At 42.0% G+C, this 24,639-nt stretch overlaps 1 protein-coding gene across 1 annotated transcript; it reads left to right on the top strand.

Moving 5' to 3' along the window:
- Positions 1–3,550: 3,550 nt before the first annotated feature.
- chrnb2 (cholinergic receptor, nicotinic, beta 2) lies at positions 3,551–23,993 on the top strand. The gene is made up of 6 exons (XM_034103226.2): positions 3,551–3,846; positions 13,062–13,207; positions 13,916–13,960; positions 16,551–16,660; positions 18,674–19,799; positions 21,725–23,993. Exons 1-6 carry the CDS (start codon positions 3,798–3,800, stop codon positions 21,875–21,877), a joined length of 1,629 nt encoding a protein of 542 aa, XP_033959117.1. The 5' UTR covers positions 3,551–3,797; the 3' UTR covers positions 21,878–23,993.
- The last annotated feature ends 646 nt before the right edge of the window (positions 23,994–24,639 follow it).

Here is a 24,639-nt window from a genome sequence, read left to right on the forward strand (position 1 = left end):
CTGTGGACTAAGAGTGTTATTATTAGACATGCCGGCAGCAAAAGCCAAAGCAGGGTTCAAGAAAAATAAGCGCAGACACGGAGATGAGAAGTGAATCTGTGTGCTTTTCTCTTGTAGCTGTAAAACCATTGACCTGAGCGTGAAATCAATTACAGTTACACGCATGCAAGCTCATGCATGCGCTCACACTCACCTCACCAACAAAGACCTACTGCCGTGAGCAAACACATAATCTACAAGTTCAAAATGCACACATGAATAGTGTTCACACAAATAGCATTTACCCACATAACCGGTAAGGTGGTGTATTTAAATCCTCTCGCCAACACACACACACACACACACACACACACACACACACACACACACACACACACACACACACACACACACACACACACACACACACACACACACACACACACACACACACACACACACACACACACACGGAGCTTCTCACAAAATACAGAGCAGCTTAAACCTCACAATGATGCATGAGAGAGTGTGTTTGTGGTAAGATATGTCTAACCAGTAAACACCAGTGTGATGGTTTGCATGGGGATCTCTTAAAGTGTGAGTGTGTGCGTGTGTGTTGTGCGTTCAAGCGATAACATTCCCATGTGTGCAACCATGTGTGCATTGTGTGTGTGTGTGTGTGTGTGTGTGTGTGTGTGTGTGTGTGAGAGCGCGAGAGAGGAGAGGGAGAGAGAAAGAGAGAGAGGGAGTCAGAATTTTTCTGTTCAGGGATTACCGGGGGTTGCCATGGTGATTAGTTAGAGTGAGGTAGGGCCATCTCTACAGGGGAGGAGGAGAGGGAGGAGAGACAGGCTGCCATATAAAAAGAGCTATGAATAACCGTAGCCATAGTAGCAATGTTCGGAAGCTCCCCCACAGAATAGCCTGCTCGCTTTGTGAATGGAGAGAAGCAACATGTGAGTAAGTGAGTAAGTAAAAAGTGATTCACTCCTCCGTCAGCTCACAAAACTGACATTGACGCACTTCATCAATCGTATACAATACATACACCTCATCAGAGGGTCAAACAGAAGGGTCCACTGCAGAACTAATGTGTCACTTCAGCAAGAAGGAGGCTAACTTCAGGGTGAAGCGAGGCTTTCCGCTTAGTTCACTCTCATATTGGCCATCCTGCTGCACCCAGTGTGTCACAAATGGCAATGTTACACAACAACTGACACCGCTACCTATGACCCTTTCTTCCATCCATGAGATCTGTTGGGGTTAGTCGTCTATCTTCTCTTAATTAAATCACAAACTAGGTCAACACAAACAAGAGGCCTGGGGTGTTGGACATATGATTCCTGCAGAGCTTGTTTTTGGGAATGGTCCCAACCAAGTAGCCTACATTCCTAAATGCTTGTCTGAGATTCTAGGTCTTGGACATCATCACTGTCCAGTAAAAAACATCCATCTTTTGGTTAAGTATTTTTTTATGTGAAGAACTACATGTTCCTTGTTTGGCTGAGAAAGTGATCCTACTTCTTAAGCTCAATAAAAGATTAAAAAAAACAATATGGAGTAAACTGACGTCACATAGGGACATGTTTCATAACTCATAAAATAGTTGACCATTGGGAGATACATGGTTTTTTACAGGACAAGAAAGATATGCATACTTTCTATACTGCACACTGAGTTTATAATGTCAGTGGTACCAAAAGTATTCTTATTTTGTAAATATGGCAATCCCAAAATATACAAATACAAATGTAAGAGCTGGCTTAAAATGACTGCCTTACAAAATCATAGCAACAAATACAGGAAAGAAAAAGCAACATAATGACAACAACGTTATCTTGTTACTGCAGGATGTTGATGTAGTTTTGTTGAAGCAAATTTAAACTATTTTTTCTACCGCTGGATTGCTTAATCTTTATAATAACATCATATTTTACAAGATGATCATTTTAAAGTATACCACAGCTGTTTAGTAAATAGTCAAAAGTACCAGTGTTGCCCGTGAAATGTAGTTCAAAGTAAAAAGTGACATAACGTACAGGACTCTCAAAATGATATCTTGTATCTTGCTTGTGGAGATGAAATGTTATGTGAAATAAAGAACATTTGTCTTATTCTTATTCATCTGTCCTTGCTCCATAGATCAGATTCCTATGTTGTTAATCAAAGTGTGTCCCAGATATGACAGAAGCACAGGAAGTAACTGAAGCACCAAAAGACAGAATGACAGCATGAGAGGAAGGGACAGAGAAAAGAGGAGAGAGAGGCGGGGAGGAGGGAGAGCGTGAGGGGGTGTTAGGGGAAGACAAGCACTCGTGGGGGTCCCAGCTTTTAAATAATTCAGAGAGACTCACAGCACTCAGTGCAGAGGAGTAGCACTGTCAGGTCAGCTCATTCACTGCAGAGGAGAGGGAGAGAGGGAGAGGAGAGGACTGTACAGAGAGAGAGAGAGGAAGAGTGTAAAGATAGAACGAGGAGAGGAAGACATTACTGTGGGAGAGTTTGCCTGCATGTGTGTGCATGCATATACAGGCCATCTGCGCATGTGTATCCTTTGTGTGTGAAAATAGACAAAATGAAGGAGAACAGGTTGTTTCCTCCTGGAGCTTTTGGGTTTCTCTTAGTCACCACGGTAACCGCCTCCTCCCTACATCCTGCACTCCTTTGCTTAGTTCACTCTTCCCCCATCCATCCCTCCCACGCTCTTTTGACTCCTCCTGCTACCCCTCTTCATTTGCTGCATTCCCTCCGCCCCTCATCATTCACATCACTTGTTTATTTATGTTGTTCTCATCAGGCTCCTGACTCTCAGTCAGCAAAATCTAGAACAAGAGGACATATTGTAATCCCACTTTATGGATACCTTCCCTCTTAACTCCTCCCCCCCACCTGTCTGGCCTCTTTCTCCTCCCCATCTTTCAGACTCCTGCAGGTTTGACTTTGTGATTGGGGACTAGAGGTCACCGCAGTCGGCTAGAGGGAAAGAACCACAAGAAAACTTTTAATAAAAGATAAGCAACAGGATGCAAAAATAGAAAGATCTCATATGAGAAGGCAAGACTACCACGCAGGTTCTAAATGGTGAAGATTATTCACAGAAAAATGACTACATCAGGCAGTCCAAATAAAAGGTGTTATAAGGTTATTTAATGAGTGTAAACGAGAGCAGAGAGACTCACACCTTGCGAGAGATAGATTGTTCGACTATAACACTTTTTTTTGTAACTACTATCTGTAATCTATTTTCTTAAGGCTCCTTACTGAAAAATATATTTTGTAAGATTTAAAAATACCACCAGACCGTCACAACCATTTCGACCTGGGGCTAATATTAAAGATAAAGCAGATAGGGACGAGAGATGCCATTAAGTTTGACAAGGTCACTATTGAGCACCACAAACACTGTACGTGCCTAAGAGCACTGCATATTAAATGGTGATGTGTGACTTTGTCAGGGGAAGACACTCGCTAGCTGAGCTGAGGAGCATCAGAGGTATGCCACATCCTCCCCTCCCTCCCTCCTCCTCCCCCTTTCTCCTCCACCTCCACCCCGCCCCCGCCTGTCGGAGCGTTCAGCAGCGGACAGCAGCACCGCACGAGCCAGCGCACAGCTCACCTGGCCCCGCAGAGGTATTTCTATTTCCCCCCTTTTTTTCCCGGCGAAGAAGTGCTGACCGATGGAGAGCCCTGACGTCACCATGCCAGGTAGAGAGTGAAAGGGGGACTTTGGGTCGTGAGGAGGAGGGAGTATCACTGCGGGTGTGTTGGGGTGGCCTCTCCATCGCGGTGAACACCTTTCGGGCTCGGACGCACGCACGATGATGGACGCCTGGCTGCTGCTGCTGGCTCTCCTCGCCATTGCGGGAGGTGAGTAACTTGTCCGTCTAATGGCTCCATCGATGCGCCTTTGTGTGCATCGTCACCTTTCAAGGGCCAAAAGCACCGCGCGTTCGTGCTTTCAGAAGGTCTGGAATAGGTTTCTTCAAAGTAACGAGGGAGTGAGCGTGAAAACAAAAGGAGTGGTTAGATATTGAGGAGAGGCAGACGTGGAGAAAATGACTCTTTCATTGCTGTGTCACCATTTTTCTCAGCAGCAAGCGCGAGGGAATGATATACATATTGCCCACTCTATATATCACATGCGAAGACTGAACAAACATTAGCAACTGCATGAGCTCACATGATTATCCGTTTACAGCCTGAAATAAATATTTTTCATTTAGGGTAGCTATTAATATAGAGGCCTTACTTTATAAAGTAACACCATGTGGTTATAATTGGATGGACTAGGTAGTATTGCTATATGTATTTAGGATACATTGCACTTAGCCAATTCTGAGGGTAATTTAAAGCATTTACATTGTTTTGCTGCTAATAGGCTGAGCATTCATTAAAAATAGCTTGCACAGCAGGTATAGAAGGCTTTGTGAATATAAGCATGACATTTACAATACATTAACTCAAAAAAAGACCAATCCACTATTGCACCAGCTATCCTTTCCATTCTAAATATACATTAGAGACAGAGAGAGAGGGAGAAATTATGTTGTCATCCACATACTCCCCTCCTCTCTCTCTCATTAACACTGAGGTCCTGCATTGAGTGGGCAGGTTAATGAAACTTCCTGTCAGAGGACAGATGATGTGTCAATCAGCAGAGCAGGAAAAGCCTTCTGCCTCGGCGTGCAGATAAATTATCGTTCTGTCTTTGTGGAGGACATGCACTGAGGAGATGAGCCTTATTTACAACATTGTTGTTGTTGCGTTGCATTCGGAGCAAATGAGGTATGCGTTAAGTCATTAGGGTGCTCAGACATATTTTACCTCCGTAAATCCTAATTTGTTGTTAATTTCTGCTCAATGAGTGTTTGCTCGTAGCAGAGTGGAAAACACATCAGCTGATTGGTTGAATTACGGCTGCCTTAATATTTTCAGCCAATCCATAGTAGTGACAGGGCAGAGGCCAGCTCAGTGCCTCCAAGGGAAAATACTGTTTGTTACTGGCTGTGTAGCAGCACACACACACACACACACACACACACACACACACACACACACACACACACACACACACACACACACACACACACACACACACACACACACACACACACACACACACACACACACACACACACACACACACACACACACACACACACACACACACACACACACACACACACACACACACACACACACACACCACTTCAGGGGACATTACATTGACTTACATGCATTTCCTGGAGACTTATCCTAACCTTAACCATAACCAGCACTTTCCTAACCATAACCCTAACCCTTACCCTTACCCTTATCCTAAACCTAACCAAGTCTTCACCCTAAAATTAATGATTCCCCTCATGGGTACCTCCATTTTGTCCCCATAAGGGAGGCGAGTCCCCACACGTGACTGTGTAAACAGATTTAGGTCCCCACAAGTATAGTAATGCTAGACCACACACACACACGCACCTGACCATCTGCCTTGCACTGACTAACTGTTCATCATCACCCATGGCGACAACATGCTCCTGCTTTCTCCGCAGCACACATACATAATCGTCACCAACACACACACACAAACACACACACACAGCCAGAAAGTGGGCTTTGCACCACTCACGGTCATCACAATACATCCAGAGGAGTATTCACAACGGCAGCGTAAAAAAAACACTTTCACCTGCAGTCAATCTGCCATTTATTAGTTCAGAGTGGAGTTTGATTTGTGTCATCATAACTTTTGGTTAAATTACACTTTTCAAAAACACAGTGTTTTACAGGTAAACAAACACATGTACACATATACTGGTTATGTGCTAAAACATTACATGAGCAAACTCTCATTTTAATAGAATACTTAAGTTAATGTTGGATTTGGTTGATGATTGAACATGTTTATAGATATAAAAGCCTTCTAATAATAACTTAAAATAGTGCATACCACATATCAAATATATAAATTGTAGTCATTTTAGATCTCTTTAAAAAGGATTTAACCAAACAGAATATTGTCACTAATATAACCCAAACTTCAAATAGAGCAAACTATAGGACAATAAGGTGTCTTGTTATTAAGCTGCTGTACACTTGCTTCACAATATCCAGTTCCCCCAAGCACTATGTTTTGTTGGTTGATCATTCTTTGAGTTCAAACAAGAATGCTGTAGAAAACGGTACCAACATGAAATATCACTCTTATGAGCTCCATAAGCTGTGGAGTACTAATGAGTCATCTCTCCTTAAGGAAGAACATCTGATTAGCATCATCCTCAGAGACTGTAAACTTAATCCACACACAAACGAATGTTTGAAGAAATGAGCACATGGTCTGTGCTAACCTGGGCTAACTTACAGAGGTTCCATACAGAGACGCTACATCATGTTAAACCTGTATGCACACAGACTCAGATTCAAGTCTTTTCCCTCACAGTAGTGGTGATGGAATGAGAAAAAACCCTACTTTTACTGTTTATACTTTCTTACATAAGACTGCAACATACACAGACATGCACACAAAAGCAGTCTCGCATTTGTTGGCTGTGCAAGGGCGCTCAAGGACATTTCACCACCTGTCTCAGATGCTGCCGCAAGGATGTGGCCACCCTGCTGTGTGAGGGGGATGCCTCCTGTCATCTCCCCTGCAGGCCATGCATAATAAACAGCTCTGTGGTGCTGACTTGACCTGAGGCAGGGGTTACTGGATATGTAGCACAGTGTGCGAGAGTCTCATCACCCAAGGACGTCAAAATGTGCTTGGATTAGTTTTACAGCACCACTTTTATCAGCTGCATCTTAAAACAGATGTATTTGACGCACAGCCAAGTCATCCTTGTTGCTTTAGTGACTGTGTGTGTGTGTGCAAGTGCCATCATCTTTTTCCTCTGCTTTATGAATGCACTTAGTGAATATCAACTAACCATTTCCTTGGCAGTGCTACAGTCTAGAAAGTTCACTCAGTTTAGCCTGTCATCACCTTTCTGGTGCACGTTTCCAGCCCGATGATCTCTGCAGCATCTCAACCTGCACATTACAACCACCTCCTATTGTCTCTCTCTCACTCTGTCACTTTCTTCCTTTATCTCGCTCTCTCATTTCCTCTGTCTCTATCTCTTTGGCCTGGCTCCCAACACACAGCAGCAACAGGATCAGATCAGTGGATAGGGGCTGCATCTGTGATAAGAAATGCACAGCAGTCACACAACAGAGGCCTTTATTTGCATGTGAGAACGTGTGTGATCCCGTGTGTAAACATGTGTGATTTGTGCAAGATTGTGTGAGTGTTTGTGTGTGTTTGTGTGAAGGAATTAGCAGCACAGAGCAGTGTGTGGCCCTGGAGATTAAACAGAAGCAGAAGGAGAGCACCAAGTTTTAATAGAAACTTAAGTAGTGGAGAAAGAGAAGATAAGAGTCACTTGGAATGTCAAGAGTTTTAATTTCAAGAAAAATGTTGACTTACAGGCAAGTTATGTTGCTGTGATGCCAGAATGTGTAGACGACGTGTATCCAAAGTAGACTTAAAAAAATATCTAAAATAACTCGTGCCTGGAAAAGTGCACTAACATAGACAAATATATGCTTATTAACAGTAAATCCTTTGTAGACTGCACACAAATGTATGTATAAGACACAAATACACATAGGGTCTATAGTCTCTACTGTTCCATCTCTGTATGTGGGCAAATCGGTTTTGGCTCCGACCTGGTGATAACATAGCCTCAAGACTTATAGACATCCAAAAAATGCTTAGGTAACATCAGTTATAAAAGGCATTATGCAGTTCAGATGATGTATTGCAATCCCTGAAATATGCACCACTTTAGAAAGCTATACCGTCTGTCATCTGACAGCTGAGCTCCTTTGGCTGTAAATAATATAAATGAACCAAATAGCATATCACCTGCACAAGGATTGCATAGCATAGAGTGTTTTAAGTGTAGATTATTTAGTAGTCTAAACCAGTGGTTCTCAACAAGTGGGTCGTGGACCCGTTTCGAGTGGGTCGCAGATGTGTGAGTGAAGGAAAAAAAAGATTTTCGAACGCTGTGCATGCAGTAGGCGTTGGAGTGGAAGTACCGGAGACCATAAACGGTTTTCAAAACTTCTGTCACGTAGTGATCATCTTCTCAATAAAACATCTTTGCTGATGTTTTCTCGAGTCTTCTGGCCAATCAGAATCAAGATTGTTGCCGGAAGTCCCCACGGAGAATAACTTTGCGGTAGAACTATTCTTTATACATCTATGGGTACAACTTCAGATACAAATGAACACATGAGATATGACCCCCGGTTTGATGATTGACAGGTCACAGAACAATGGGAGCTATCTACCCTTACCCACAATTTAAAGTAATTCACACAAACTCTTCTCTCTGTGTGGAGCAGCAAGTTCAGCTGTCAGAACAAAGTGAAAAACAAACAATGGCATAAAATATTATTAATATAGTATTTATTTATTTTCTTCTCAGAGTGTACCAGGTAGTTTATATGTTAGTATTTCTAAAAATCTCCTGGGGGAGAATCCCCCCAGACCCCCATGCTGGGGTTGTGTTTTCAGCATATGTTTTTCACATGTGGTGAATTTGCAGGATTGGCTCCAAATCTGCCTTTTTATTTAAAAAGCATTCTTTAGTTCTGTGAAGGGATAGCCTATAAGGGATACTGTACTTCACTTTAATTAATATTGTATGCTGAAAAGCGTATATTTTACAGCAATAGATTTTAGTGGTTCAACATTTCGGGTCGCGATTTATTGACCAAGGAAAAAGTGGGTCCCGAGGCCGGACCAGTTGAGAAGCACTGGAAACCACTTGCAAAAGCTATGATGCCATTTTTTCTGCACTAAATCTTAAGAAAAAATACTTATATGAAAACATTGAGATTTTTGAATAGAGTTAGAAAATAGCCTTTGTAGGTTAAATCTAAAATGTATCTAATTCTATTGTTGGATCAACCATTGGCACAATAGTATGGACCTTTGATAATTTAGGCTATCCTTCTTCCATCTTGTGGCTCATATTTTTGTTTAAAGTTTTTTGTGAAATAGGCTATTGTTAGTTCATATTCAATGTGGTACATTCCACAAAAAAATGTTTTTTTCACTTTTCAAAATAATCATTTAAGTAATGTAAATGAAAGTTGAGCCATTTGATAACATTTGTATTAGACTACTGAATGGTCAACAATGACTTTTTTGTATCAACTAATACATTAATACACTTGTTGTTTCAGCTCCAACATTTCTCTAAAAAATTATTGTATTTGTGGAATCAGGCTTTTAGCCTAATATAGTGATGGAAGAATCTACAAATGTTTCTGTTGTGATTTTTGCATTTCATTTCTTTAAATACAACATCAAATCTGACTTTATATACAGTAAGGATTTTGTAATAAAGTTTATATGGGTATCAGTAACTGATATTATTGAAAGGATGGTAAATGTGTACAAATAATTGGTTAGGGGCATTGTTGTAAAATGTCCATTATTAGCAACTCAAAAAGTACAACTAATTCAGCCACATTTTTCTTGACTGAAGCTTGTCGAATCTGGCGACAATAAAGCTTCTTCTGGCCTCAGTTAGTTCACAGTAGGATGGCTTTGTCTTTGCAGTGCTCTGATATTGCGGCTGGAGGAAGGATCAATATCAATATCTCAGTTCTATGGGCACTACAGAGCCAATTTGGTGTTGTCAGACGATCAATTGATCTTTCCATTATTAATTTAAGAATATTTCAGCATGAAAGGTCCCATCTGCAGCCAAAAAGCCTTTTTGGCTGAGCAGAAAGGGACCCTATTATCGCTCTAACCTTTTCTCATTTAAGTGCGCTGTATAAATAGAGATCATCGCTGTAATAGTCTATAGCGAGATTATTCAATTTAGCTCTCGCTTCACCCTCATTTTCTCCACATTTGTCTTTACAGCGTGCGCGGACTCTGGCTAAGTAGCTCTGTAAACTGCAATCAATGTGCTGTTTAATGCAACAATTGATGATTTGATATGATTTTGCAGCAGTCCTCCAGAAACTAGGAATAACACGCACACATTTTTCAAAGGTCGATCAGCACACTAAGATCAATGGCTGTTAAAGCGATCAGACTCTGAGCGTGGTTACCATCTCGTCTGCTCCTGCTCTGTGTGGTATGTGCGTGGTGGTGTGTAACTTCCGTCGCTCCAGGGTCTAATGGGGAGCCCTGATGAAATATTCATAGTTTCACATTAAGTTTGCAATATTTACACTGGAAAACCACCAGAATACAACTTGAGCTACCAGCAACATTACAACCGCTCAGCTCGGCCTTTAGCATGGCAGCGTGTCGTATGTGGAGACGGAGAAAGATCAGTCTGTGTTTAGAAGCATCAGTGAGGGCTGAGGATGAACACCAACATGTTCGTGCAGTGATCAGACTAGCGTGTGTGCTTATTTTTATCAGTGTTGTTGAGATAAGAATAAACCAGAAAAGCTCTCTCTTTTAGTCTCTAATTTGTCTCAGTGTCGTAAAATATTAGTCTTTCATCCTGAGCCCATGCATGCAAATACTTTAGGAAATGAATCCGAAAGTATGAGGAGATTGCATTTGTTAACCAAGACTGCGTCATGTGGTGGGATTCAAATTCCAGTCTTATTCTAGTAAAGGCAGGAGTTGATGCAGTAACATTGAGACTATTCAAACATTTGAACAGCCTTGTCACAATGTTAACATCTTCTAAGAATATATATAAATATATTTGTAGCTATTTTCAGACTGAAAAAATCAAACAATTGTTCGTAGAAATGTATAGTCACGTTTTGCACGAATGCTCAAATGAATGCTGTGTTTCAAAGAACAAAAACTGAATATCAATTTGACAATTAGGCAATACTTTTCAACATTTCATTTAATCGTTTTGAGTATGAAACTTCCATTTACATTGCGAGTATGACAGTTGTAGGCCATTTCTGTTTCATCATTGTTTAAGTGAACTGTATTAGCTTTCTGTCTCTCTGTTATTGCCTTGGGTTTCTGGGAATAATATACATTACTCATATGGTTCAGGCACAGACAGTAGTGTTTATTTCCCTCATGAATATCTGCACACAAAAAGACACACACATATGAATAAAAGTAACTGGCGCCTGTGCACAATAAACAACCAGAGTGCTTCACACACGTGCTGACAGGATGTGTATTGATGATGGTGGATTAGTGCGAGAAGGGGCAATAAATGGACAGTGGCTGTCAGCGACACGGAGATGGAGATAACAGGAGGGAGGAGAGTGAGAGAGACAGTCAGGGGAGTGAGAAGAAAATACGTTTTTGCTCGGATGATGGAGAGACAGAGACGATGTAAAAGAAAACGAGACGGAAAAGATAGGACAGAGGAAGGAACAGGAGATTAGAAAAAGAGGGGGGGGGGGGCGAGAAATTGCGTTTTTAGTTTACGGGGCATGAATAGAGTCCTCATTGATCCAGAGACAGAGGCTATCATTCCTGCTCAGTGAACACAGCAGTGCTACAGGGCCAGAGGGATGGGGGGGGGGGGGTCACAGGAGCTCAGAAACACATTCAGAGGGAAAAGATAAAAACAGGAAAGATAGTTGAGCATGTTTAAAGTTTTGAATTTCAAATTTAAAGGGCTATTCCATATTTTTACATCATTATGGCATCAAATCCTTCGCTTTTTTTATTTCAAAATCTTCATGTTCTTTTTTGATTATATTAATAATAAATGTCTTATTTGGTCATTTGTAAATACTAATCAGAATTTCCAAAAGCCTTAGATAATGTCTTATAATTGCTTGTTTAGTCCAAATCCAATTATATATAAATTGTAATGTTACCATTTAATGTATACAATAGAATAAATTAGCATTTTCTTTGGTGTACCAATTGTTAATATAAATCAAATCAAATCAAGTTTTATTTATATAGCACATTTTGAAACGATTTTTGGTCGAGCCAAAGTGCTGTACATATAATAAAAAATAACCTACAGTAAAGACACTTTACAATATAAAGTAATACAGACAATTAAGTGTTCTTTTTGTGCATATTATGCATATAATAGAGGTAAATAAAGGTTAAGAAGGAGTTGTCTAGGATCTGTTTAGGTCTTTGTATTTTATTCTATATTATGTGTTCCCTTTTCCCTTTTTGAATTGTTTTTTTTATTTTCTGTTATAGTCTTTGTTTGTGTTTGAATTGTCTGAATTGTGAAATTGTGAACATCAAAATAACTGTGTTAATCTTACTCACATTCGCTTTTACTTGTTTGTTTTCCCGCCCCGTTAATAGCCTCTAAAATAGCAAGTTTAAACATGACATCCTTGGTACCGAGTTAACAGCCTGTGTTTGTCTTCAGGGGCAACGTGTGAGGGAATTGTGAGAAGGGAAAGAGGCAACTCAGGAGCGAGCAGATGCCAGAGAGGCAGGGAGTGAGTAGCGGAGAGGGAGGCAGGAAGGAGGAGGTGCAGAACAGTTGTTTTTCTCCATGCGTCGTGTCTCTCAGTGAAACACCTCCCCTCCTGTGTGCTGTTGTGACAGCTCTGCCTGAACCCAACCACTCACACTGATACAGTCTGCTACAGAAGGAGGGCAGGGGGAAGGACGGAGGGGGACAGACAGGGGAAGTGAGAGATGAAGTGAAAATAACCCAAAGCTACAAAAGACTGGCAGTTGGAAGGAAGTGCAACACAGCAGAGGAGAATAAAAAGAGACAGGGCAGAAGCACGAAGAGAGCGATAAAGACAGAAACGATAGCGATAGACATTCAGACTGGTTGACTCATTCTTATGATGTCACAGCTTGTAAGAAGTGTGTATCGAGCTGTGCTGATGTGCTCCAGCCGGCAGTGATGACGAGTAATGCCATGGTACAAAGGCTTTGCATTCTCCATACACATGGATAGCCAGCTCTCAATGCCTGCAGTGACGGCAGTGGCCAAACACAGGAACCCAACAGCAACACTGATTTCCTGCTTGTTATACTATGTATCCAACACGATAAAAAGTATCTTGCCAAGTGCCAAGAGAGACACAGATGGCTGCACAACTTTTGACTCATGATAGAGGCAGATGATGATCATGTGTTCTCATTACAGGAGGCCTGGGGGCAGACACAGAGGAGCGCTTGGTGGAGCATCTCCTAAACCCGGCCCACTACAACAAACTGATCCGTCCTGCCACTAATGGCTCCGAGCTGGTTACCGTGCAGCTGATGGTGTCGCTGGCCCAGCTCATCAGCGTGGTGAGTGTGCACGTTACACACACCCAAACACAAACTCTGTGCACCTTTCACAGCAGTCCAGGATGTTACTCATCATTTTATTTTGGATACATGAAAGATGCAGAACTCCGAATGATGTTCTGTAGATGGTGTTTGTTAGGGGCAAGCACTGCACTACACACTGCATGTGGTTCATGCTGGATACTTTTACTTAAACTGACGGTTTGTATTTGTGTCTCGTGGTTCAAGAATTAGGTTTTCTACTGATGGAACTCTAAGGAAACATCGAGTCAGTGTGATAATGATTTAGCCTTTAGCTCAAGGCTTGATCTGTTCACCAAGCTTCATGGACATCTAGGCATGGCATTCTGAGAATATATTTTATAAAGACAGGAAAACAACCAGTTGTGGAAGAAGTATTTAGATCTCATACACAAGTAGCAATACAAAACATATACATAATCTTACTAGTAACAACCCTATTTAGTGATGTCATTATTGGGGTTGAAGTTTTTTTTGCAGAACGTTTTATAAACTGGGGATCAGGAGTTAGAAATAGATAGGCAATTATCAAAAAAAAAGCCTTTTTGGCTGAGCTAAAAACAAGTTGATTCCTTTTTTTATTTTACGCACGTCCTGTATCATTGTATCTTTTCGGAAGTGCTGTAATGAATCAGTGAAGTACCCATTTGATACATTTTGTAATGTATATGTATTCTCTTTCTGCAGCATGAACGAGAGCAGGTGATGACCACCAATGTCTGGCTCACACAGGTGAGACTTCCCACCCTTCTCTTCATCTTACAATAATGTCCTTATAAAGTAAACACTGTGCTATAAAGAGGGAAAATACCCTATAGCAGAAAGAAAATGAAATTGTAGGCCTTGTCATTGTAATGTAGGGCCACCGTTCTAGGGGAGAAACCAGAATAAAGATGGCTTAATAAGCAAACATGTATCATGCCGGTCACTGACTAATAGTCCGCATCAAAAAAACAGAGCCATGCATTAAATATTTGATTTTTTTCGATGATATCACAGTTTTACTGCCAGGTCAGAGGAAGTTCATCACACACTTCAAGGGATGCGGATGGTGTTTGGACTAATATTCCCTTTCTAATATAACAAAAGTTAGCATGTTGATTTACATTATATAATCATGGACCACAGTGTTATACAGTAGCACCAGTAGACCATAGCAAATGAGAAGTGGTACAGTTGCTGGAGGGGACAGATGCATCCCCCCGCTCTATATGTTTCACTGTTTGTGGATGTGCAGCGTCTAATCCTGTTCCCCTCGTAGCAGCAGCAGCTAGTGTCCGATAGTGGCAGACATCGAGCAAAACACCTCCTCCAAAAACTTGACGTGAGAAATATCAGAAGTTGTTTGACCACATGAGCAAAAAAACTCAACACAAATACTGAAGCCTTGTTTCTCAGCTGGTTAATTTGACAGTTTATGCTTACTTACCACTGTGAGTAATGTGACCCTCGTTGAGCTGCTGCCCTCTTCTACATGGCTGGCTCTCCATATGCTTACAGCTGAGGCCTGAAACATGGTAAAGCATGTAGGTGTTCACTGTTCACATTTACACACTAGATATACAAATGCATTGACCCACACAACGTCAACATATGTGCTTGCTTTGAGGGCAGGTGCCAAAACATGTTACACAGCTGTGTGTTTAATTTGGGGGTATATTTAGATCTACAGCAGTGGTTCTCAACTGGTGGCTCGCAACCCAAAAGTGGACCCGTTTCGAAAAATTGAATTTTATTTTCTTTTGGCGGAAAAAAGTCAAACTTTTATTTTGAAAGCCCAATTTTCTAACGCTGTGCATGCGTTGGATTGGAAGTACGACCAGTAGTCACGTAGTGATCATCTTCTCAATAAAACATCTTTGCTGATGTTTTCTCGAGTCTTCTGGCCAATCAGAATCAAGATTGTTGCCGGAAGTCCCCACGGAGAATAACTACGGTAGAACTATGGCTACTCTTTATACATCCATGGGTACAACTTCAGATACAAATGAACAAATAATGAAATATGACCCCCGGTTTGATGATTGACAGGTCACAGAACAATGGGAGCTATCTACCCTTACCCACAATTTAAAGTAATTCACACAGACTATCTCCTCTTTGCTCTTCTCTCTGTGAGGAGCAGCAGGTTCAGCTGTCAGAACTAAGTGAAAAACAAACAATGGCATAACATATTATTAATATGTCGGGTAGTAATAGATTTATATATTTTCTTCAGAGTGCCAGAATGCGTGGTTTATGTTAGTATTTCTAAAAATCTCCTGGTGGAGAATCCCCCCAGACCCCCCTGCTGGGGTTGGGTTTTCAGCATGTGTGCCTTTTTATACAATTCAGCTTTGATTCCATCAACTCATAAACCTTTTTTAAAAGCATCATTTAGTTCTGTGAAGGGATATAAGGGATATATGCACTGTATTTCACTTGAATTAATATTGTATGCTGAAAAGCGTATATTACAGCACGATTTTTTGTTGAATAGATTTGAGTGCTTCAAAATGTTGGGTCGCGATTTATTGACCAAGTAAAAAGTGGGTCCCGAGGCCTGACCAGTTGAGAACCACTGATCTACAGTATATGAACATTTCCCCAAACAGGCACCTGTGTTTATTGTTACCCTTGCGGATCCTGGATTTTAATTTGATTATTTATAGCTTTATGCATTTTTCTGTTATGTTCCTGGACATACACCTGGTCCTAAGTTAGGATTGATGGCATGTAACAGAGCGTAGAATAGCCATCAGTGCTCTATGGATCCCCCGCTATCTGTAAGCAGGGGAGCCAAGGACAGCTGTCCTGAGCCAAGACAAACGGTAATGACCACAATGCATCACAGTTAGTGCAGATGACCTAGCATGAGTATTAATGCTCCAACATGGCCATAACATATAAGGGCCAGACAAAACAGATGTTGCAGGTCGCAGAGCCTTCAATGTCAATGAGTGACACGCAGCAGACAGAACAAGATAATACTGTGTTTAAAGAAAAGGTTACACAGAGGACAATGCCCACACACACGCAGGAAAATCCTATGCCATTTTAATCATGCTGATTGTTCTGTGGCTGGATCATTCAGGGTTGGGGTGGGAATAAGTGCTTAAATCTCTCTCTTTGACTTACAGTAGAAAGCATGATGTAAGCGTGGAGGGACACAGCACAGGATGTTCCCCAGGCTTGTGATGCGTCATATTGACCGACTGACTGACCGACCGACTGACTGACTGACTCAAAGACGAACAAAGAGACCTTCTCCTCTCAATATGTCTCCTGCTGCTGTGTGATAGGTTCATGAGTTATTAAACATTTTGTTTTTATTGGCCCTCAGGAGTGGCAGGACTATCGTCTGACTTGGATCCCTGAGGAGTTTGATGGGATGTTGAAGGTCAGGCTGCCCTCAAAACACATCTGGCTGCCTGACGTTGTGCTCTACAACAAGTGAGTCACTCACTCACCCTCCCTCCATCAACCCTGAAGACACACACAGGCTCGCAGATGCATGCACACTCACAAACTAAAGCACATACATTTGACAACTGATCATGTTTTTTTAAGCTAACTCTGTGCTGATTTGATCCAGCTGCTGCCATTGAATATCACTGCAGATAAGAACATCAATTATTGTATCAATGTGTAATACATGCAGGCCCGCTACACATGACTGAACCTGTCCACTGTCATGCTACATTACGATACAGTAGCCTACCTCCAGGCCACACTTCAAATATGGATTTATCTGCACCTACACACACAGTCAGATACTTGTTCAGATGCATACATTTAACAACACATAAATAATTAAACATATTTACACATGATCATACTTTTTTAAGTGTTTTGTTCGTTGTAAATGTGTGACATATACAGTACTACTGTAGCGTTAGGTATTGGTAAGAATTTGGAAATACAATAATCATCATGATATAGGGGTTTCAATTCAAAATATTGGGATATTAAATATAATTTTAAAAATGCTGTCATGACACAACACCATAGTCCTAAGATCTGAGTAAATTGAATTCCCTTTTTTATGCCATCAGCACAGCAAGCTCAACATTTGCATATATCACAATCAAACATTCAAACACAACAGAAAATGAATCAGTCTGTCACAAGTGTTTACCTGTAAACTTGTTTTCAAAAATACTTTTTTTAAATGAATACAGTATCACAAAACTACACTATCACTACTAGTTATCACTACACTGCATCATGTGTCAATATTCTTACACTCCTGTTAGAATCATTTGTGGAAATTAATATACACACCAATTTTCTTAAGAATATATAAACTATACATAGGGATATCTAGTTCTGTTTTGCACAGTTGTTAATCTAGCCTTGAGCGTAATTACAATTAGCTTGCATGTCTGAGGCAGATGGATGCAGACCACTTGTCTCAATGAAATGGAAACAGAGTGTCAGCCTACAGTATGTAAATCAGCTTATCAGAGTACAGTGATCTGTCTGGCCTTCTCCTCTTTCCCGGTCCCAGTCCTTACTTTACTAAAGATTAAAAGATCCCCGACCTGCAGACCTCTGGATAAAATGATCCTGTTAATCCCATGAAACCCAGGTCGACACGTTATCTTCCATATCCTCTCACTGCCTGGAACTCCTCTCAGTCCCATTAAAGTAAACAGGACCATTAGCACTGCAAACAGCACAACTAGAGGTGCTAATTCAAAAGTCTCAACTAGTTTTTATATCTATATTTGGAGGAAAGTGGAAGTTTCTGAGAGTACACTTTGCCAGGTGGGTCTTGTGTTATCAATAAAAAATAATGAATTTTCAAATCAAATCAAATTACATTTTATTTATATAGCACATTTTTAAAACGATTTTTGGTCGAGCCAAAGTGCAGTAAAAATACTTTACAATAAGGACACTTTACAACAAATACAACAGCACAGTTTGTGCAGAATATCAGTATGAGAAAACGACACCGGCTTGGACCCTCACATCGTACAAGGAAAAACTTCCAGAGAAAAAAGTTATGGTTTTGCAAATGTCAAATCTCCCATCATTAATTAGTTCACTTTTTAAATGCTTTAATAAAATGGAAACCCTATCTACAGCTTTAATGTTTTCAACCAACTTCTGAACAAAGTGTCTAATTCGAGCCGTTTTACCCGACCCAGTGTGACCTGCGAGCTGTGTTTCTGTCTAGACTGCCTGCTCATCCTGTTCCTTGTATTTGTGGAACAGGTGTGTGAGTCAAGATCCTCTGCATCCGTGTGTGTGTGTGTGTCCCGGAGCTCTTTAATGAACCCGTGTTGCATAATGAGATGCGTGATGTTCCACTGTTCGTAAGACTTAGGGGGGAAAATCTTATTACAGTTGTTTCTTTAAATAGACGTTTGTTATATGTATGTATGTATGTTTGTATGTATGTTTGTTGTATGTCTGACATTCTTCTGTCTCTCTCCTCTCCATCTTCATCCCTCTCAGTGCTGATGGGGTGTACGAGGTGTCGTTCTACTCTAACGCGGTGGTGTCCCACGATGGCAGTATCTTCTGGTTGCCCCCGGCCATCTACAAATCCGCCTGTAAGATCGAGGTGAAGCACTTCCCCTTCGACCAGCAGAACTGCACGCTGCGCTTCCGCTCCTGGACCTACGACCGCACCGAGATCGATCTGGTGCTGCGAGCTGACGTGGCCAGCATGGACGACTTCACGCCCAGCGGTGAGTGGGACATCATCGCGCTGCCAGGCAGACGAAACGAGAACCCGGCCGACCCCACCTACGTTGACATCACGTACGACTTCATCATTCGCAGGAAGCCTCTTTTTTACACCATCAACCTCATCATCCCGTGCGTGCTCATCACCTCTCTGGCCATCCTGGTGTTCTACCTGCCCTCCGACTGTGGAGAGAAGATGACGCTCTGCATCTCCGTGCTGCTCGCCCTCACTGTGTTCCTGCTGCTGATCTCCAAGATTGTCCCCCCCACTTCTCTAGACGTCCCTCTGGTGGGGAAGTACTTAATGTTCACTATGGTCCTTGTGACTTTCTCTATCGTCACCAGCGTGTGTGTGCTCAATGTGCACCACCGCTCCCCCACCACACACACCATGCCCCCCTGGGTTAAACTGGTGTTCCTCAACAAGCTCCCTGCTTTGCTCTTCATGCGGCAGCCCAGGAACAGCTGTGAGCGCCAGCGGCTGCGCCAGAGAAGACGGGCCCAGGAGCAGAAGGAGGGGGGGCGCAGTGGGGAAGCAGGGGCCCTGATGGTGGGGCTAGGGCTGGGCAACGCTGGGGGGAGCGGAGGGGGGACCTCCACAGGGGTGTTCAGCAAGGAGGACAGTGAGCCCTGTACCTGCTATGTGAACCGGGCGTCTGTTAAACAGTTCGGAGGGGATCTGGGAGGAGCAGGAGGGTCCATGGATGGTCTGAACAGGGTGAGGGAGAGCCGGGAGGGGGGTGCTGGAAACGTGCCCCGGGGGAAGCAGGCGGCTGGAGGACCTGCTCTGACTCAGACCCTGCTGGCTCAAGCCTGTCCGGGCTTCGAGGAGGCCGTGGAAGGGGTTCGCTTCATCGCCAACCACATGAAGAGTGAGGATGATGATCAGAGTGTGAGTATCATATTCTGTTTGTTACCATTTACAGCATCACAGTGGTAATCTCTGTTGCCTCGACCAGTACTAGACTAGCAACAATCAGATCAATGATATAAAGGATCATAACTATCTTGGCTGAGATTTATTTCTTACATATTCAAATTACCCAAGTTAACATTTTAAAGAGTAAAGCTTTACTACAGATACAGTACTAATACAAGGTAATCAGAATTGACAGTCAATTAAATATAACAGTTGTCTTTAATTCAAGTTTGATTAATTATATGCCCCTCTAATACATTTTATCATACTAAGAATGCACACATGACAATAAGAAACTTGAAACGTGAATTAGTGACTGTTTAATGTAAAAGCTGTAGTCACAAACACTCAGAGATGTATCACCTGACTGCATTTCTCCTCAGCTTTATATTATTAGCTCACTGGTTTGGTTTTACAGCTCACCACTTTACTGTTCTGGTTCACTTTGCCCACTTCAGTGTGACACACGGAAACAAAAACAAAAATGCAGATGAACCGCTGTTTGGTACCTGCCCAGCAGTCAACAAAGACAGACACGTATTTAGGGATTTGAGTAAGTATACTGGAGCACATGCTCTGCTGACACATTACCGCTCTTCTGTGAGAGCCCTGGACAGACCTGCAATCATTTGTGAGGCAGTTGAAGCACAACAGACAAAACATCCTCATTAACACAGACAGGCACATTTAGTGATTAGCTGATGAACACAGTGGAGCATTTAGCAGCTAAAGAGACAGATATCCCTGGTTTGTATAAACTAAAACAGCTATGAATGAATATTGTACTAAATGTTGTCAGGTAGCCAGAAACAAAAATGCTAATGTGGTGCCATGACTGCTGGATTTGCAAATAAGCAACAGTTAGCTAATACGTTCACTAAATCAATTTTATGATCCAATAATGTCAATGTTTGTTTACAGCTTTTTGATCTGTGTCCAAGTTGTCCTAAAAAAGAGCCCTATGAATGAAAGCTTAAATAACTAAACACGTAAAAATAATGTTTAAGTAGATTATTTAAGTGAAACACAAAAACACAAAGTGATGGCGAGCCCAATAAATCCTTTATTGCTGTAGTTTACAGCTTTGCACACTCTTATACAGATATACCTGTAATACACAGTTACCAGACTGCTGATGTATCACTTGGGCTGCTCTCCATTTTAAAACAAATATATTACCTTGTCTCTTTGTGGATAAAATCATAGCATAAATTATTCTACTTTATGTGCACATTACAAGCCATTAAAAGCATCGCTTTGAGCCGCACAGATTTGTCCTTTCAGGGTATCAAGTTATAGAGACGATAAAGCGGAGCAGCTCTGCCATTTTAAACGCATGGGGGAATACACCAGAGCATAAGCAAAGGAGACGGATCTGATGATGTAATCATATTTCTCTGAATATTCAACACAGACATGTAATTATAGCAGCGGCGGCATGACGTGTGCATAGAGAAGGAGTACAACTGGAGAAGTGCAGGAATGGAGGAACACCAACGGTTTATCTCTTATCCTCAAGACATCTTAGGGGACCAGCCCTGAATGAAAGAAGCCGACATGGGAAATAATAATCCTCCGTTATGCTGTCCGTCATCCACATCGTTACCATCCCGTTGCCATGCGAACTGCTGTATAAAAAAACTCCTCCTCCTCCTCCTCCTCCTCCTCCTCCTCCTCTCAGGGGAGTGTCAGCCCCCTTTCTTTCTGCCCTCCATCACTCTCTCAGCTCTTCTCCTCCTCATCAGAGTCTCGGCTCACATTAACCCCTCACCTCCATTAACCCTCTGCATAGGGAGAGACAGGGGGGGGGGGAGTTAGAGAGTGAGCGGTGGGTTTCTACTCCTTTTAATCTGTTTCTCCACCCCCTCCTGACCTCTTTTGTTCCTCTGTATCCACAGGTGAGCGAGGACTGGAAGTACGTTGCCATGGTGATTGACCGCCTCTTCCTGTGGATCTTCGTGTTTGTGTGTGTGTTCGGCACGCTGGGCATGTTCACTCAGCCGCTCTACCAGAATTACACAGTCAAGACCATCACCAGCTCGCCAGGCTGACCGTCTGCAGGCCGAGGACACGCCCGCCTGACAGCCCCCCCCCCGACCAATCAGCACAGCAGAACAATGGCCAGAGGTGGGGCTGGGGGGCGGGGCTGGGTGGTCTGGGTTTTATTGTGTCTCTTGAACTGAAAAACCAGGACTAGACTGAACAGCAATCACGCCCATTACCTTTATAGTAACGTTTTTGCAACGAACAAGGAAGACACAATCATACTCTTACCTGCAGTTTCTAGGCCAGATGTTTAATGGACTGACCTCCCTTTTCTGCTGGAAAGGTGCCTCCCTGCTCTCCTCTCCACTCAGTTATGGAGAGAGGATTTACTCCTCGTTGAACCTTACGCCAGCTTATTAACACTTTCGTCTCTAAACTGTCTGCTTATCGACACATGACATGTCCTCCTTCAACTATGACATTACACATTCTCAACATTGACTGATGTCAGAGGGAGCTAATCAGAAAGGGAAGGATGGTTCATATCAAGGTTCTTCAAGGTTTCTTTTCTTTTTTGAAGTCACTACAGAACTGATTCAGTATATTTTACCATAGCATAGCAGATTACCACAGTATAGCATTAGTAATATATTATTACAATTTATCTATGTGTTAGCTGATGCAAGGGTGAAATGCTGATACAGAGGATAAGGTGTGTTGTATGATTGTATAGATTAAACAAGAATGTGATACAAACTGTACTACACAGCCTGTGGTGCGCACACACACACAACATGTGTACAAGCAACAGTTTTAGGATAATACAGAGAGGGGACTTTAATTAAAGACAGAGTGAGGTTGCATTATTCAGTGAGAGGATATAGTAATAGATGCATGGACAGAGTTATGCACATTAAGTAGAAGACAGCAGGAGCCAGGGAGCCCAGCTGCTATGAGATGAGTTCAGCTGCAGAGAAACTGTGGAATCTGAGCCAAGATGGTGGACAGGACCACCTCTATGATGGACAGTGGAGCATGATTTCCCTGAGATGGAGTTTCCCGAGCTCAGTACAGATGGAGCAAATATCAGTGTTTGAAAAAGTAACGTGTAAATCAAATTATATTGATTGAAGAAAGGGAATTCTATCATGGAAATTAAGCTATTATGTGTATTAATATGTCATTTCATATTTCAGTATTTAATGTTCTGAGCATATGTATGCGTGTGTATGTATGTGTATGCGTGCCCCACATCCCGATGCATCACATCCGCCAGATTCCATGTTCAGAAGATAAACTGTATGCGTGTCTTCCCCTCCTTTCTACTTATGTCTGGCAACCTCTCTCCAGTTTACTCTCCTCTATCTGGTCTTCCATGGACAAACACATTTCTGACATTTAGTCCAATTAGAATAATGGTTACCTACTATCTCTATTCACTACAGTAGTTTTCCTTTTCATCACGGACTGGCTGATTCTTCTTGCTCCCATGTTCCCTTACAACCAAGCGAGAAGCAAAAGGCCTTTTCAGGCATGCAGGGAGTGGGGGGTGAATTCAAATTTAAATGAACAAGAGAGAAATGACAAGTGGGCCAAAGCTGAGGCAGTCGCACTAGGCAATAAGTTGCAGATGCAGGATGAAGAAGAACAGATATGTAATATTGCAAATGTTTTTGACTATATAATAAGGTTGCAGACTGAATCAAAACAGGATAACATCACCAAGCGAGGAATAAAGAGGGATAGGCAGAGACAAAAGACTGTTAGTATTGTTACACCATGGAAAAGCCACGATAAACTCTGGAGAAATGCTGTCTAATCCTCAGTCACTTGCTGCAAGATTCCTCGGCTTTTAACGGTTGCGTGGCCAAGTCTGCAGCTCAGCTCTGTTCGGGACTGGGAGCTCTCTTTCTGTCTCTAGAGGATGGGATTACCCTGGGGGGGGGGATTCCTGACAGATCCCGAACAAGTGTGAAAAGCCTATCGGAGACCTGTGAAAACTGTAGCCTGCATGGCTCCACACGGACAAAGTGTTGCTGTCCACTCTCTCTCTTTGACCTTTCCACTCTCCTTCATTTCTTCTCACTTCCTCTCTCATCATGCTCCCGCATATTTCACCCTTCTCCTTCCTGACTCAAATCTGCTCCTGTGCTCACCTTAACCAGTCCAATAAAGGTTGTAGGTTCAGATTAATCAAAGCTCGTGTGTGTGCCATGTTTTCTTTCTCTCTCCAACACACTCAAACATACCCTGTAGTCTTTAATTAAGTGTATTACTCAAACTTCCTCTCAATCATATACCACAGGATAGAAAGAAAGAAAGAGACGTTTCCTGGCTTTCTAATGTCAAGGCTGGTAACTTCCTTTTCATATACTCACACACACACCTTCACACTCCTTTTGTGCTTTCTTTCGTCTAGGAAGCAGGGTTTTTAAACAATTATGGGTGTAGGGCCCATATCACTTTACGTTTTTCATTATACTGCTGTAAAAACAGGAGTCTGTCCCTGCATCTAAACACCAAATTACCTGATGAATATCACACCATATCAGAGCTTAAACAACCTACTATCTATTTCATTATTACTAGATACGTCTTTGCGCATGATTCATAGATGTATCTCCATATCAATCCACCCCAATGCAGTAAATGAGGTTAAATTGTTACAGTTTTTCTCGATTGCTAACACACTAAAATTATACATAAAGCACAATTATTTTTAACTGACACTCAAAGAGCAAAACATCGGCTCAAATCTCCAAAACTCTAAACACGTTTTCAGCTTTTCACACAAATCAACATGGCACTTTTTGCAAACCACTGCACA

This window comes from Pseudochaenichthys georgianus, chromosome 16 (assembly GCF_902827115.2).
Source record: "Pseudochaenichthys georgianus chromosome 16, fPseGeo1.2, whole genome shotgun sequence".
NCBI classification, from domain to species: Eukaryota; Metazoa; Chordata; class Actinopteri; order Perciformes; family Channichthyidae; genus Pseudochaenichthys; species Pseudochaenichthys georgianus.